The sequence below is a fragment of the Bombina bombina genome, chromosome 12 (assembly GCF_027579735.1).
Source record: "Bombina bombina isolate aBomBom1 chromosome 12, aBomBom1.pri, whole genome shotgun sequence".
NCBI classification, from domain to species: Eukaryota; Metazoa; Chordata; class Amphibia; order Anura; family Bombinatoridae; genus Bombina; species Bombina bombina.
In genome coordinates this window covers 54,549,103-54,564,722 of record NC_069510.1, presented here as the reverse complement: position 1 = coordinate 54,564,722, position 15,620 = coordinate 54,549,103, and the positions used below count along the sequence as shown (strand labels likewise).

Here is a 15,620-nt window from a genome sequence, read left to right as displayed (position 1 = left end):
TCATTCACCACATGTGATTCATTACCATCGGCTGTTTGCTTGGCTCGGTGCATGCGTCACTGGTGGGCGCCGCCCGTTGCCTAGTAACATGCCGTAACTATTTCTGCAAATGTAACATATGCGTTCACTCGATCAGTAACAGCATAATAGGAACTATTCCTACTTTACTTCATGGTAACTAGGAAATAGCGAGCAAGATAATACATAACTAACATATACTGTATATAAACCATGAGATCGGATATAACTCTAAGGCATTTTAACCTATTATTATCTACAAACTCTCCTAACAGAATATAAATCTCCCTAGCTACACATTTTATTATCCGGGTAGGTTTTCACAAGAGAAATATACTATATCATAACAGCATCTAGAAAATGACAATCATTAGGGCATACCTAAATTAGCCTATTTTAAAGCAAAATACCTATACACAGTCATACGAGGGCAAATCTTAAGCAGCAATCTAGAAGGAAACTAGAAGGTATAATAGTACATGAGAGCACCTATAGAAAGCAATGGCATTCTATTTTAGTATTAAGCCCTTTAGGACTCATTGAGGCCCATTTATCAAGCTCCGTATGGAGCTTGTGGGCCCGTGTTTCTGGCGAGTCTTCAGACCGCTGCTCCATAACCCTGTCTGCCTGCTCTGAAATTGTGTCAAAAAAGGCAAAACATTTATTAACCTCGTAGTAAAACACCTGCATTTTAAAATAGAGGCAATTGTAAGATACTATGAGGCCCATTTATCAAGCTCCGTATGGAGCTTGAAGGGCCGTGTTTCTGGCGAGTCTTCAGACTCGCCAGAAACACAAGTTATGGAGCAGCGGTCTAAAGACCGCTGCTCCATAACCCTGTCCGCCTGCTCTGATGAGGCAGACAGGAATCGCCACAATTCAACCTGATCGAGTACGATCAGGTTGATTGACACCCCCCTGCTGGCGGCCCATTGGCCATGAGTCTGCAGGGGGTAGCGGTGCACCAGCAGCTCTTGTGAGCTGCTGGTGCAATGCTGAATATAGAGAGCGTATTGCTCTCCACATTCAGCAAGGTCTTGCAGACCTGATCCGCACTGTCGGATCAGGTCCGCAAGACCTTTGATAATTCAGCCTCAATGTCTCTAACCTATATGTCCATCTAGCCTCTCTTTGCATGAGGACTTTATTGCGATCTCCACCTCTTCACAATGGGGGGACGTGGTCTATTATTGTGTATCTCAGGTCTGCCACGTTATGTCCGCACTGTAGAAAGTGACGGGCCACTGGTTGGTCTGTTTCTTTGTTTTTCAAGGCTGTATGTATCAAACTTTTATGGTTGGCCATGTTTTCCCAACATAGAACTAACTGCATGGACAGTGCAGCAGGAAAACCACATAGTTAGTGGTGCACGTAACTCTGTGTTTCAAATAGTACTTCTTCTTGTGTTTTGGGTGGTGAAAGTATCTACCAGATATCATTCCATTGCATGTAATACAGCCGCTACATTTGTAGCATCCTGGTTTCAAATGCCCCAACCATGTTTTTGACTCATAGCAATGTATTGGGTCAGTCTTTTGTAGAATGTCCTTTAATGACCTGCCTCTTCTATAGCCAAATCATGAGCTCTCCATCCCTCTGAAAGGAAGTTTATCATCTGTGCTTAGTATCTCCCAGTTATTTTTTAGGATAGTATTGAACTCATTTTTATCAGCGGTATATGTTGTTGAAAGGGTCATTTTGACTTCATCCTGCTCTTTATTTTTGTGATCTGTCTCATTGTCAATAGATATAATATACCTTTGTAGTATTCTCTTCTGATATCCTCTCTGGATGAAACGGTTTCTCATTTCATCAATCTGAACTTCTGCCAAGGCTTTATTCATAGTATTTCTTTTTACCCTAATGAATTGAGACTTGGTAAGTGCTCATTTTAGGGCTGGTGGGTGGCAGCTGAGGCATGTAGGAGGGAATTTCTGTCCGTTGGTTTCGTAAACAGAGTTGTGTACAGCTCATTGTTTTTTGCTATCTTTAAGTCTAGAAATTCTTTTTCTTGTAGACTATAGTTTATTTTGAACTTAAGAGATGCATGTTCAGTATTCAGCTCATTGAACCATTGTTGTAGACGCTATTCTGTACCAGACCATATAATCAGTAAATCATCTATATACCTTTTTAAAATGTTTTATTTTTGTTTTTTGAAAACATGCGGTTCCATTGCTCTCGAATTCGGCCATGAATAAATTCGCATAGGATGCGGCCACCTGAGATAGATGATTTACTGATTATATGGTCTGGTACAGAAGAGAGGTCAAAATGACCCTTTTAACAACATATACCGCTGATAAAAATGAGTTCAATACTATCCTAAAAATGATACTGAGCACAGATGATACACTTCCTTTCAGAGGGATGGAAAGCCCAAGAGTTGGCTATAGAAGAGGCAGGTCATTAAAGGACATTCTACAAAAGACTGACCCACTACATTGCTATGAGTCGAAAACATGGTTGGGGAATGTGAAACCAAGATGCTACAAATGTAGCGGCTGTACTACATGCAATGGAATGATAGCTGGTAGATACTTTCACCACCCAAGACACAAGAAGAAGTACTATTTGAAACACAGAGTTACGTGCACCACTAACTATGTAGTTTACCTGCTGCACTGTCCGTGCAGTTTGTTCTATGTTGGACAAAACAAGTGATAATATGAGAACAAGCATGGTCAAGCATAGAAGTTCGATACGTACAGCCTTGAAAAACAAAGAAACAGACCAGCCAGTGGCCCTTCATTTTCTACAGTGCGAATATAATGTGGCAGACCTGAGATACACAATAATAGACCACGTCCCCCCATTGCGGAGAGGTGGAGATCACAATAAAGTCCTCATGCAAAGAGTGACCAGATGGACATATGAGTTAGAGACCTTGAGCCCTAAAGGGCTTAACACTAAAATAGAATGCTATTGCTTTCTATAGGTGCTCCCATGTACCATTAAATCGTCTAGTTTCCTTCTAAATTGCTGCTTAGGATTTGCCCTCGTATGACTGTGTAAAGGTATTTTGTGTGATTATATGTAATGCTTTATAATAGACTAATTTAGGTATGCCCTAATGATTGTCATTTTCTAGATGCTGTTATGATATAGTATATTTCTCTTGTGAAAACCTACCCGGATATTGAAATGTGTAGCTAGGGAGATTTATATTCTGTTAGGAGAATTTGTTGATAATAATAGGTTCAAAATGCCTTAGAGTTATATCTGATCTCATGGTTTATATATATGTTAGTTATGTATCATCTTGCTCGCTATTTCTTAGTTATCATCATGGAGTAAAGTAGGAATAGTTCCAATTATGCTGTTACTGATGGAGTGAACACATATTTTAAATTTGCAGAAATAGTTGCGGCATGTTGCTAGGCAATGGGCGGCGCCCAGGAGTGACGCATGCACCGTGCCAAGCAAACAGCCGATGCTAATGAATCACATGCGGTGAATGGAGATGAGTAGGCTATATACATACTTTATACATTTTTAATATGTTTGTAATGGTCTGAGAATGGGGGTAAAACCCTGAAATGTCATTTTGGAAATAAAATAAGTTTATTTGCTGTAAAACCAGAGAGTGCTTGCCGTACTTTGGAAAGTATTGATTTGTTTGTTATGCACCCGGCCAGGAGTGGTATTATCGAGAGTGCTAAACCCCTCTGGACATTATATATACATGATTATACATTGGTATAGATGTATACAGATATATATAGGAATATCTATTTAAAAATACTTAGAACATATTCCCCTATGTGAAGAACATTTGAAAGTGAAATATTTACAGTAAATGCACAAACACTTTTTAAAGTTTTAACATTGTATAAATATGATTTTACATGATTTCAGCTACTTGACTGCAAAGGGCTCCAATGCACTTAGATATTTGTCTATTTATGTATTATTATTATTATTATTATTATTTTTAGTTATTTGTAGAGCTGCAGCGCTAAAAACTTGGGTCTAATATGCAAGGTAAAAATTATGGGAGAAAAAGGGAGAGGGCTCTGCCAAGAGTTTCACTGTTGTAAATCAGGTCTCATGAAGGTGATCTACAAAGCAGCTGGGCTTGCGGACGTAAGCTAATAGGAGAGGATCTATCCAATTAGAAAGCAAGTGGTTTTTAAACAAACCATATTGTATTTTAATGTATGGCGTAAAGCCAAAACGCGTCAGCAGTTCAGCACTTGCAATGATAATTGTGGCTTTTAAATGAATGTTTGTATAATGTACAATAAAAGTTAAGTTCAACCGGTGCTCCGAAAATATTTTTTGTTTGATAGTGAAAAGCTACCTACTGTATATAGGACACACGTCCTATAGGTAGATTTTCACTATCAAACAAAAAATATTTTCGGAGCACCGGTTCAATGTTCTTCTAAAATTTTAGGTTGTGTTTCCTTGGTTTGGTCAAGAAGGTAATCAGATTAATTTTGAGTTGATAGAAGGACAATTGGATAAGTTAGCTACTGTTTTACATAAGACACTAAATGCAACTACAAATGCTATTTATAAAATAGCTGATGAAGGCTTTAGTAAAGAGATGTTTTTATTAACTGTCATACTTATAAAGTATGAAAGGGGGAAATGATAGAGAATACAGCCAATATGGCTGATGTATATACATAATATGACTGATATATGCACAATATGGATGTATGTAGTTAGAGTCACTTTCTAGTAACTTCTGAAATCACAGCTTCACTCACACACAGTTCCCCTCCTCCCTATGAAAGTGTCTTAGTACCAGGTTATGTTCAGCTCTGGTCACATCTTCACTGTTTTAAAGTCTTATGTCACAAAATGTTTATCTTGTTAAACACACCTACTTTTCTCTATACAATGAACCTATTTTCACTATAGAATGTAAGAAAATATTCTGGAACTTTGTAGAAATTGGTATGTATGGTAGAAGTAGCGTATAGAAGCCTGTGCTGAAGACTTTTATATCAGACATTGCAAGGATATCTGCATCTAGGTCTCCCGCCCGTTACATTTTAACCTGTAACTTGCTGTTCAAGGATTGGAATAAAAGAAGTTTGTTTATATCTCTGTGTTTGGGAAGTTCCTGTAACAGCCATCATACACAGAACTCAAACAGAAGGAACTGATGTTCATGCCTAAGACTTGGAATGAGAAGATAGAAACCCTAGAGAGGATATGCTTTGACGGTAGCATAGCAGCCCTGGGACACTGAATTGGGTCTTATAACCCGGAGCAAATTACGATACATCACCAGAGAGACATATAAGGTCAGTGGTCCTACAGCAGAGACTGTTTCAGCTTAGAGAACATAATTTAAAACAAATGATGCACACAGCGACAGCCTTGCAAAGCATGCATATATTTAGAGTAGGTAGAAAATCAACAGAACCCCCCCCCCCCCACAGAGGGGTTCTTCTTCAGAAGAAAATAACCCTAGATATAATGACTCTAGTAAAAAAACTAGAGAAATAAGTTGCATCAATCTACTTAAAAGTAGAAGAGTATAAAATTAGAAAATGTAAGGATGGGACACTTATATCTGAGAATAACTACCATCCAGAAATCAAAGTCCTAGACCCCTCCATGTGGGGATGTGGAGACCAGAATACCCAGAAAATGGAAAAATGCTAATCTCAAAACTGGCGATGGACACCATTTCAGATCCGATTTGAGAAAAAGATAAACCGGCTGAGGGCAACCCACCCTCTGAACCTAAGGCAGAAACCTCAGCGGTCAGAGAAATGTGGAAATGTTTTACGTGACGTAACAGCCTAGAATATCCTGAAGCAAGAAGACTGAACCCTCAGCTTCAAAGGCATACCAGTAAACCCTGGCTAAACAAGCGGAATTAAGATATCTGTTACTGTGGATACCTCAGGACTGCCCACTAATCTGAGGCAAAGGGGCCTATCTATCAAGCTCCAAAAGGAGCTTGATGGGCCGATGGCCCGTGTTTCTGGCGAGTCTTCAGACTCACCAGAAACAGCAGTTATGAAGCAGTGGTCACAAAGACCGCTGCTCCATAACCCTGTCCGCCTGCTCTGAGCAGGCGGACAGGAATCGCCGGAAATCAACCCGATCGAGTATGATCGGGTTGATTGACACCCCCCTGCTGGCGGCCCATTGGCCATGAGTCTGCAGGGGGCAGCGTTGCACCAGCAGCTCTTGTGAGCTGCTGGTGCAATGCTGAATACGGACAGCGTATTGCTCTCAGCATTCAGCGATGTATTGCTGACCTGATCCGCACTGTCGGATCAGGTCTGCAAGACATTTGATAAATAGGGGCCAAATACTGCAGAATAGGAAAGAATTGCAATACTGAAATTAAACAGATGCTGCAGTGCACCTCAGACCTGCACTATAGGAATAACTAGATACAGATAACTGCAACTCAGGCTAGAAACAGTTACTGCAGAGGATTGCAATACCACATTTTACTAAACATAATGGTATACATTAGAGCTGTCATACAGTATATAAGCATATCTGTGGAATATGCCACATACTGCAATGCAGCATTGAATCAGATACTGTGGTAGACCTAGACCTTCAAAACAGGCTAAAAGCAGTCACTGCAGTACACCTTAAAACTGGAATGCTGGCTTTAGGCCGTTACTGCGGTATACCTCAAACTGAAATACAGGAGGAAAGCAGTTACTGTGGTATACTCTGAAACTGCAATGTAGGATTAAATCAGATACTGCAGTAACATCCAGAACTGCAATACAGGATTGAAGAAAATACAGTGGAAAACACTAGACCTGCAATACCATACTGTGGTCTACACAAGAACTGCGAAACATAGTTGAAGAAGATCCAGAACTGCAATACAGGATTGAAGAAAATACAGTGGAAAACACTAGACCTGCAATACCATACTGTGGTCTACACAAGAACTGCGAAACATAGTTGAAGAAGATCCAGAACTGCAATACAGGATTGAAGAAAATACAGTGGAAAACACTAGACCTGCAATACCATACTGTGGTCTACACAAGAACTGCGAAACATAGTTGAAGAAGATAGAGCAGTATATCCTAGACCTGCAATACAATATATAAGCAGATACTGCAGAATACACAATAACTGAACACAGAAATAGCAGCATACACCAATCTGCAATACAGAAATCAAGCAGACACTGTAATACACGCTAGACCTACAATGTGATATATAAGTAGATACTGCAGTATACACTAGAATTGCAATACTAAACATAAGCAGATATTATGGAATACACTAGACTTTGCAATGCCATGTATAAGCAGATACTGTGGTATACCAAGAACTGCAAATCAGAATATAAGCAGATATGCAGTATACACTAGACCTGCAAAACCTTATTTACGCTGCTACTGCGGTATACACTATAACTGCAATACAGAATTTGAACAGATATTGCAGTATACACTAGACCTGCAATGCATTATTTAAGTAGATACAGTGGTATAAACTAGAACTGCAACATAACATTTAAGCAAATACTGTGGTATACACTAAGGTCTATCACTGCAGGCGGACATACTTGTGCAATGCCGCCCCCTACTCACTGGCGGCCAATTGGCCGCTAGCAGGGGCTATCAATCATCCTCATTGTATTGGATCGGGATGATTTCAATACACCACCTAAAAGGCGAGCCTGAAATTATGGGCTTCCGAATCGGCATCCAATGCTTGATAAATGGAGCCCTAAAACTGCAATACAGGTCAAAAGCAGATACAGCTGTATACCCTAGATCAATCTAGGGGGTAGATTTACCAAGCAGGTCCACCTGAAATGAAAGTTAAGAAGCAGAGGTTGTAAGACATCTGCTCCTTAACTTCTCCCCCACCTTTTAGGTGGCGGACAGAAATCATCCTGATCGGGTTGATTGACACCCCCTGCTAGTGGCAGATTGGCTGCAGGTGAGCGGGGGTTGCATTGCACAAGCATTTCACAAGAAATGCTTGTGCAATGTTAAATGCCAACATAATATGCTGTCGGCATATAGCGAATTGAGCAGACATGATTCGCTACAGTGAATCATATCTGCTCGACCTATGGTAAATCTACCCCCTAGGACTGTATTCAGACAGTAACCAAATTGTAAGCATATGAGGCGTCTGTCCCATAAGACGAGTAATATGTAATAGATTAGGCTACTGAAGAATAATTCACATAAATTACAGAAAAAAGAGCAGTCAGAAGACTAGCAGTCAAGCAATTTACTGAAATATACACAAAGCAATATGTATTAGCATAATCACAATTCCCATAATTTACAATAAGTTAAGTGACTGTTAGTAAAATTCAAAAATTCTAGGAAAATCGGGAATAGAAACCCTAAGGGGGCGCACTCCCAATGTGATGCGAATAAATGGTAACAATAAATCAGATAATAAACGTGACAGTGATTTGTCTTACAACAACAGTGAAATAAAATTATTAAAAAATAAGTACAAAATGTCAAAAGCAATAATGGTTTGTAAATGGTGAGTTCAAGTGATAAGTTCAAAAAAATCAAAACCAATGATGTATATAAATAAATCAATGTCCAATTTAAGTATACAATAAAAAATTGTCCCAAAAGATGAGTAATATTAGGGTACAAGGCAAGCTCTGCTTCGACAACCAGATGAAAGGGTCGGCTCTAAAAATTAAAAAATAAAACCAGGGGCGCCTCGTAGGGGCCAATTTATTACAGTGCGGACGGACATGGTACGATGTAGCGTATCATGTCCACCACACATCGATAAATGCCGACCGCTTACGCTGTTGGCATTTATCATTGCACAAGCAGTTCTGGGGAACTGCTTGTGCAAAGCTGCCCCCTGCAGATTAGCGGCCAATTGGCCGCTAGCAGGCGGAGTCAATCAGCCCGATTGTATAGAATCGGGCAGATTGAAGACCGCAGCCTCAGAGGCAGCGGACAAGTTATGGAGCAGCGGTCTTTAGACCTCTGTTTCATAACTTCTGTTTCCATGAAGAAACAGGGGCATCAAGCTCCATTCGGAGTTTGATAATTCGGCCTCATAGTGTTTTTATGCTCTTAAGAAGTAAAGAAATAATGTAAAAGTGCACACTCACAATTTTGGTGGCACCTGTGCAAATCAGACAGGCTGACACTAAGGGGTCAATTTATTAAGCTCTGTATGTAGCTTGATGCACCTTGTTTCCGCGAAGAAACACAAGTTATGAAGCAGCGGTCTAAAGACCGCTGCTCCAAAACCTGTCCACCTGCTCTGAGGCCGCGGACAGAAATCAACCCGATCGGGTTGATTGAAACCCCCTGCTAGTGGCCGATTGGCCGTGAATCTGCAGGGGGCGACATTGCACCAGCAGTTCACAAGAACTGCTGGTGCAATGAAAAATACCGACAGCATATGCTGTCGGCATTTATCGATGTGCGGCAGACATGATACGCTACATCGTATTATGTCCGCTCGCACAATGAAAAATATACCCCTTTACAGTGGTCAGCTAACTGGTCTCCAGCTGCATATCACAGAGGTTGTTCTGGCTGATTTTTATGTCACTTCAAGTGTCCTATGTGTGCCGCTAGTGGTCTGGACCGGAACCTACATATTTATCTAACCCCTACCTTTGCTCATGTATGATTCTCAGTCCTATCCAAAATTTGCATTTAACATTCTCAGCAAGTTCTTCCATACTGCAGGAAATTGTGAGTGTGCACTTTTACATTATTTCTTCACTTCCTAATAGCAGAAAAACACTATGAGGTGCCCCTTGTTTTCTTTTTGAATTGTTAGTTGACCACCAAGCAATTTACTGAATTTAGCATAATAATAAATAAATAATAGAATAATGCAGTTGCCTTAGTACCAACACAAGAAATCACGATTAGAAAAAACATTAGCCTTAAAGGGAGATTGTACACTAGATTGTTTTTTGCATAAATGTTTTGTACATTATCCATTTATATAGCCCATCTGGTTGTGATTTTTAAAAAATGCAGTTTTGCTTATTTTTAAAAAAAATTGTGCTGATTTTCAGACTCCTAACCAGGCCCACAGCGTCAGTTATATACATGTTTTTACAGACTCCTGCTGACTCCTGTTTATGTTATTTGTCTTTTCATATGCAGGGAGGGGGGATGTCTGCTCTTCTCGTTTTACCTAACCTTATCAACAGTGCTAAACTAGGAGGTTAAGGTTTTAAAAGGTTTTATACTGGATGTTTATCTGTGCATATTCTTCTTTATAGAAGTGTCTATTACATGTGGTTATATGAAAATTGGTGTATACTGTCCCTTTAAAGGACCAGTCAACACAGTAGATTTGCATAATCAACAAATGCAAGATAACAAGACAATGCAATATCACTTAGGGGCCTTATTTATTAATGTGCGAGCCGACATGATACGATATTGCGGATCATGTCTGCTGCACATCGATAAATGCCGACAGCATACGCTCTCAGCATTTATCATTGCACCAGCAGTTCTTGGGAACTACTGGTGCAATGCCCCCCCCTGCAGGTTTGCGGCCAATTGGCCGCTAGCAGGGGGTGTCAATCAACCCGATTGTATTCGATCTGGCTGATTTCTGGCAATGTCTGTCTGCCACCTCAGAGCAGGCAGACAGTTTATGGAGCAGTGGACCGTACAGAGCTTGATAAATATGCCCCATAGTCTGAACTTCAAATGAATAGCAGATTTTTTTATAACAATTTTAAAAGTTATGTCTATTTTCACTCCCCCTGTACCATGTGATAGCCATCAGCCAATCACAAATGCATACACGTACCATGTGACAGCCATCACAAATGCATATACGCTTGTTCTGTGAATTCTTGCACATGCTCAGTAGGAGCTGGTGACTCAAAAAGTTTAAATATAAAAAGACTGTGCATTTTTTTTAATGGAAGTAAATTGGAAAGTTGTTTAAAATTGCTGCGCTATCTGAGTCATGAAAGTTTAATTTTGACTGGGGTGTCCCTTTAAGAAGTAGTACAGGTACATTACCACAATATACCTGGTTAGCAGACTTGCTACATATGGACAAAATAGTTGCCTAATTGTAAAACAAAATTCCCCACCGCCCAGGGAAATTATTATTACAGAGGGAAAGGGATCAAACTAGATTCTACAGAAGCAATTGCAAGGCCTCACATATCATACTAAACATTAGATGTCCCCTAAAACAGTACAAATTTATATAAAACTATTAACCACCTTTAAGACTTCAGAATATGAAAACAGTATGGTAGCGGTAAACCGCTCTAATTAGCCCAAAAACCACAGCTGTGTTTTTAATAAAGTCAACATTATTATCTCACCCCAATAGCTACTAGAGTAGGGTCAATCCTACCCCTCCAGAGGAATCGTGCTGCTCCAATCACCCTGCATGCTGCTGACTATGGCTGCCGACCAAGAGTTGAAGACAGTGGGAAAAAGGGTGTGCTAACCGGAGTTGTTGGGGGAAAATCCTAGCTTTCTAGCCCCAGTGCTGTTTGCGCACATTTCACAAACCTGCATCAGCCCCTCTTAATCCAGTAGCTCTGATAGCATTAGCGGCAATGTAAAGGTGGCTTAGAGACAGCGATTTCAACTCGCAATGATGATTCAGTTCTTAAAGGGGCAATTAAAGTGGCAATATTAACATACATTGCCCCCAAATACAAACTTTCAGCCCCCAGTATACACGGTTCACAATTTACCAATTGCATACCTTTAATATAGTGCTGTACAGAAGGTGTATATTGCCATAATATAATTGGGCTAAGTTAGTGCTGCAGCCTGCTGTCATACTGAGCTGCTAAAATTGGCTATTATACACAATATCCATTGTACCTTACTGATAGCCTGCGGGCTCTGTGGGCTAAATTAGGGACTTACCCAGCAAAAGCCCACTCCACTGATCCTCCCCATATATGGAATCTTGAGGAAACAGTAAAAAACCCATCCAGTGCAGTAATTAACAGTTCAGGATATATTGAGTGAGTACATCTGCATAAGCCAGGAGGAGGCAAAAAAAAACTATCCCAGCAACATCCATGGCAGGCTTGTGACCACAACTCCAGAGAGAAGATTTACACTGCACAGCCAGTACTCTCCTAAATCCCTCTCTTCCAGGTACTTACCATTGAGGGGAAAAATTGGGATTAATATCCCTGATTTTCTTCAATAAATTTTGAGCACCTTAACCCTTGCCTTCTCCTTAAAAAGGCAAAGAACTACTGAGTGGGAAAGTGAAAAGGAAGGGATATTTGAAAACTCTGGTATAAGGCGTCTTTGCCTCCTCCTGGTCTTGAAAATCCCAAGAGTAAGGATTTTGTGGACTCTCACCACCATAGAAAGAAAAAACCCTTATCGCTTGCGAGCAACAGTTACACTCGTAATATAGCTCATAGAGTACTAACAACACGTACATGCTCCTGAGGTCCTAGGTTTACTTCTTAATAAATGATACCAAGAGAATGAAGCAAATTATATTATAGAAGTAAAAATGAAAGTGGTTTAAAATTTCATGCTTCAGACAGACCATGTAATTCTAATTTTGAGTTTACTATCCCTTAAAGATTCAAGCAAAAATAAATACATAAATAAACTTTAGTTACTAATGGATATTTTGTTTCATATGCTACTATGAAATATTGTTAGCCAGGTGACCAATAAACCTGCATATCACACTTACTCAAGATCTGAGCAGTTACCTTCATAGAAGTAAAGTTTCGAAGTCTATCAAAGTGGAACTCAATCTCTACATATCCGCTGCTTGTGCTTTCATTCCTCCATCCAACATAGTCATAGCCAGGCCAGACACGGTATTGATGACTACGAGAGAAATCATCCAATCCCTGCACACCATCTGTCAGCTGACCCAGACCACCAAATAGACGCCTGCATTCCAGCAAGAGTATGAGTTAGAATGAGATATAACAATAGGGGATCACGTGCAGATAGTACCAGCTTGAGGTTTAAGAACAAAATACCTCTTCGCCCATATGGACGTAGATCTAAGTCATGTAGTACATAGCCCATCGTACTGCATAAGTTAGATCTGGGTCCATAATGCTGGAAGCCCGAGCAGTCTCTGTTGTCAAGTGACAATCAAAACTTGTTTCTTGTGGGCTTCAAGCATCTGCAGTCATATGGTAATGAAGCACAATCAATGACTAAAATGCTAAAAATTCTCCAGTAGTTTGCACGAGTTTTTCTATGAAATTCCTGCTAACAAAGGGGTTAAAGGGTAATGTAAATCAAAAATTGTCTTTCAAGATTTAGATAGAGCATGCATTTAAGCCTGTAACGCAATGTGAATACCGCACTCAAAAAAATTACGTTTTTGTGTGGGATTTCCATAGCGCCGGTATTACAGGTTGTGCGGTGAGGCTAAAATGTTTGGGTTATAGCCTATGCCGACACGATCCATACCGCCATCTGAGAGCAGTAGTTATGGATTTTGTGTAACAAAAATGTTTCACAAAACTCATAACTAAACTGTTACAAAGTACAATAACACCCATAAACTACCTATTAACCCCTAAACCGCCGCCCTCCCGCATCGCAAACACTAAATTAAACCTATAAACCCCTAATCTCCGCCCACCCACATCGCCAAAACACTATTTAAATATATTAATCCCTATTTCCCAGCACCCCGACATCGCCGCCACTATAATAAAGTTGTTAACCCCTATTCCACTGCTCCCCGACATAGCTGCCACTAAATAAACCTATTAACCTCCTAAACCTCCGGCCTCCCACATCTCCACCACTAAATAAACCTATTAACCCCAAAACCGCCGGCCCCCCATATTGCAAAACACTAAATTAAACTATTAACCCCTAAACCTAACACCCCCCTAACTTTAAATTAAAATTACAATATAACTCTATTTAAATAAAAAAAAACTTACCTGTGAAATAAATATAAATCTTAAACTATAAATTAACCTAACATAACTATTCTTATAAAATAAAAAAACCTACCAATTAAAATATCTAAATTACAAATTTAAAAAAACCTAACACTACGAAAAAATTAAAAAAATCTAAATTACAACTAAAAAACAAAACAAATTCTACGAAAAATTTAAATAAACTAAGTTTACCAAAAATAATTAACACTAAAATCACAAAAAATAAAAAACAGTAAGATTACAAAAAAATAAACGAAATTATCAAAAATAAAAACAATTACACCTAATCTAATAGCCCATTAAAAATAACCCCCCCCAAAAAAATAAAAACACCCCCCTAGCCTACAATAAACTACCAATAGCCCTTAAAAGGACCTTTTGTAGGGCATTGCCCTAAAGAAATCAGCTCTTTTACCTGTTAAAAAATACGAAGTCCCCCCAACAGTAAAACCCCCCACCCAGCCAACCCCCCAAAATAAAAAACCTAACTCTAAGAAAAACCTATGCTACCCATTGCCCCTAAAGGGGCATTTGTATGGGCATTGCCCTTAAAAGGGAATTTAGCTCTTTTTCAAAGCCCAAACCCTAATCTTAAAAAAAAAAACTAACACTAACCCCAGAAGATCTACTCACGGTTTCTGAAGTCTGGACATCCATCTCCATACAAGCAGTGAGGTCTTCATTCAGGCGGCGAGTTCTTCATCCATCCTGGGGGCATCTTCTATCCTGATCCTGGCAGGCGAAGCAAAGCCATCCTGGAAGCTGATGCCATCCTGCGCGGAGTGTCCTCTTCATACGGTCCCCGCTGTAGACTGAAGTTGAATGCAAGGTAGCCGTTTCAAAATGGCATACCTTGCATTTCTATTGGCTGATATGATTCTTAAAAATCAAATCAGCCAATAGGATGAGAGCTACTGAAATCCTATTGGTTGTTCAAATCAGCCTATAGGATTTCAGAAGTTCTCATCCTATTTGCTGATTTGAATTTGAAGAATCAAATCATCTAATAGGAACGCAAGGTATGCCATTTTGAAATGGCTACCTTGTATTCAACTTCAGTGTACAGCGGCGACCGTATTAGAGGATGCTCCGAGCAGGATGGCATCGGCTTCCAGGATGGCTCTGCTCTGCGCAGCCGGAATGAAGATAGAAGACGCCCCCGGGATGGATGAAGTCCTTGCCACCTGGATGAAGACCTCGCCGCCTGGATGGAGATGGATGTCCGGACTTCAGAAACCGTGAGTAGATCTTCTGGGGTTAATGTTAGTTTTATGTTTTGTTTTTGGGGGGGGGTTTAAGATTTGGGTTTGGGCTTTGAAAAAGAGATGAATGCGCTTTTAAGGGCAATGTAAAATAGTTAAATGCCCTTTTAAGGGCAATGCCCATACAAATGCACCTTTAGGGGCAATGGGTAGCTTAGTTTTTTAGAGTTAGGTTTTTTTATTTTGGGGGGACTTTGTATTTTTTTACATTTAAAAGAGCTCATTTCTTTAGGGCAATGCCCTACAAAATGCCCTTTTAAGGGCTATTAGTAGTTTATTGTAGGATAGGGGGTGTTTTGATTTTGAGGGAGCTTTTTATTTTTATAGGGCTATTAGATTAGGTGTACTTGTTTTTATTTTTGATAATTTTGTTTATTTTTTGTAATCTTAGTGTTTTTTATTTTTCGTGATTTTAGTGTTAATTATTTTTGGTAAACTTAGATTATTTAAATTTTTCGTAGGATTTGTTTTTTTTTTAGTTG

The 15,620-nt window shown here is 39.7% G+C and overlaps 1 protein-coding gene across 1 annotated transcript in view; it reads right to left on the bottom strand.

The window, feature by feature from the left end:
• Positions 1–15,620, bottom strand: part of LOC128642832 (discoidin domain-containing receptor 2-like) — a 1,143,904-nt gene that overhangs the window by 573,601 nt on the left and 554,683 nt on the right. Inside the window, exon 8 of the mRNA XM_053695673.1 lies at positions 12,668–12,854. Within this exon, the coding sequence (XP_053551648.1) occupies positions 12,668–12,854 (187 nt within the window). The remainder of the gene's footprint in view (positions 1–12,667; positions 12,855–15,620) is intronic.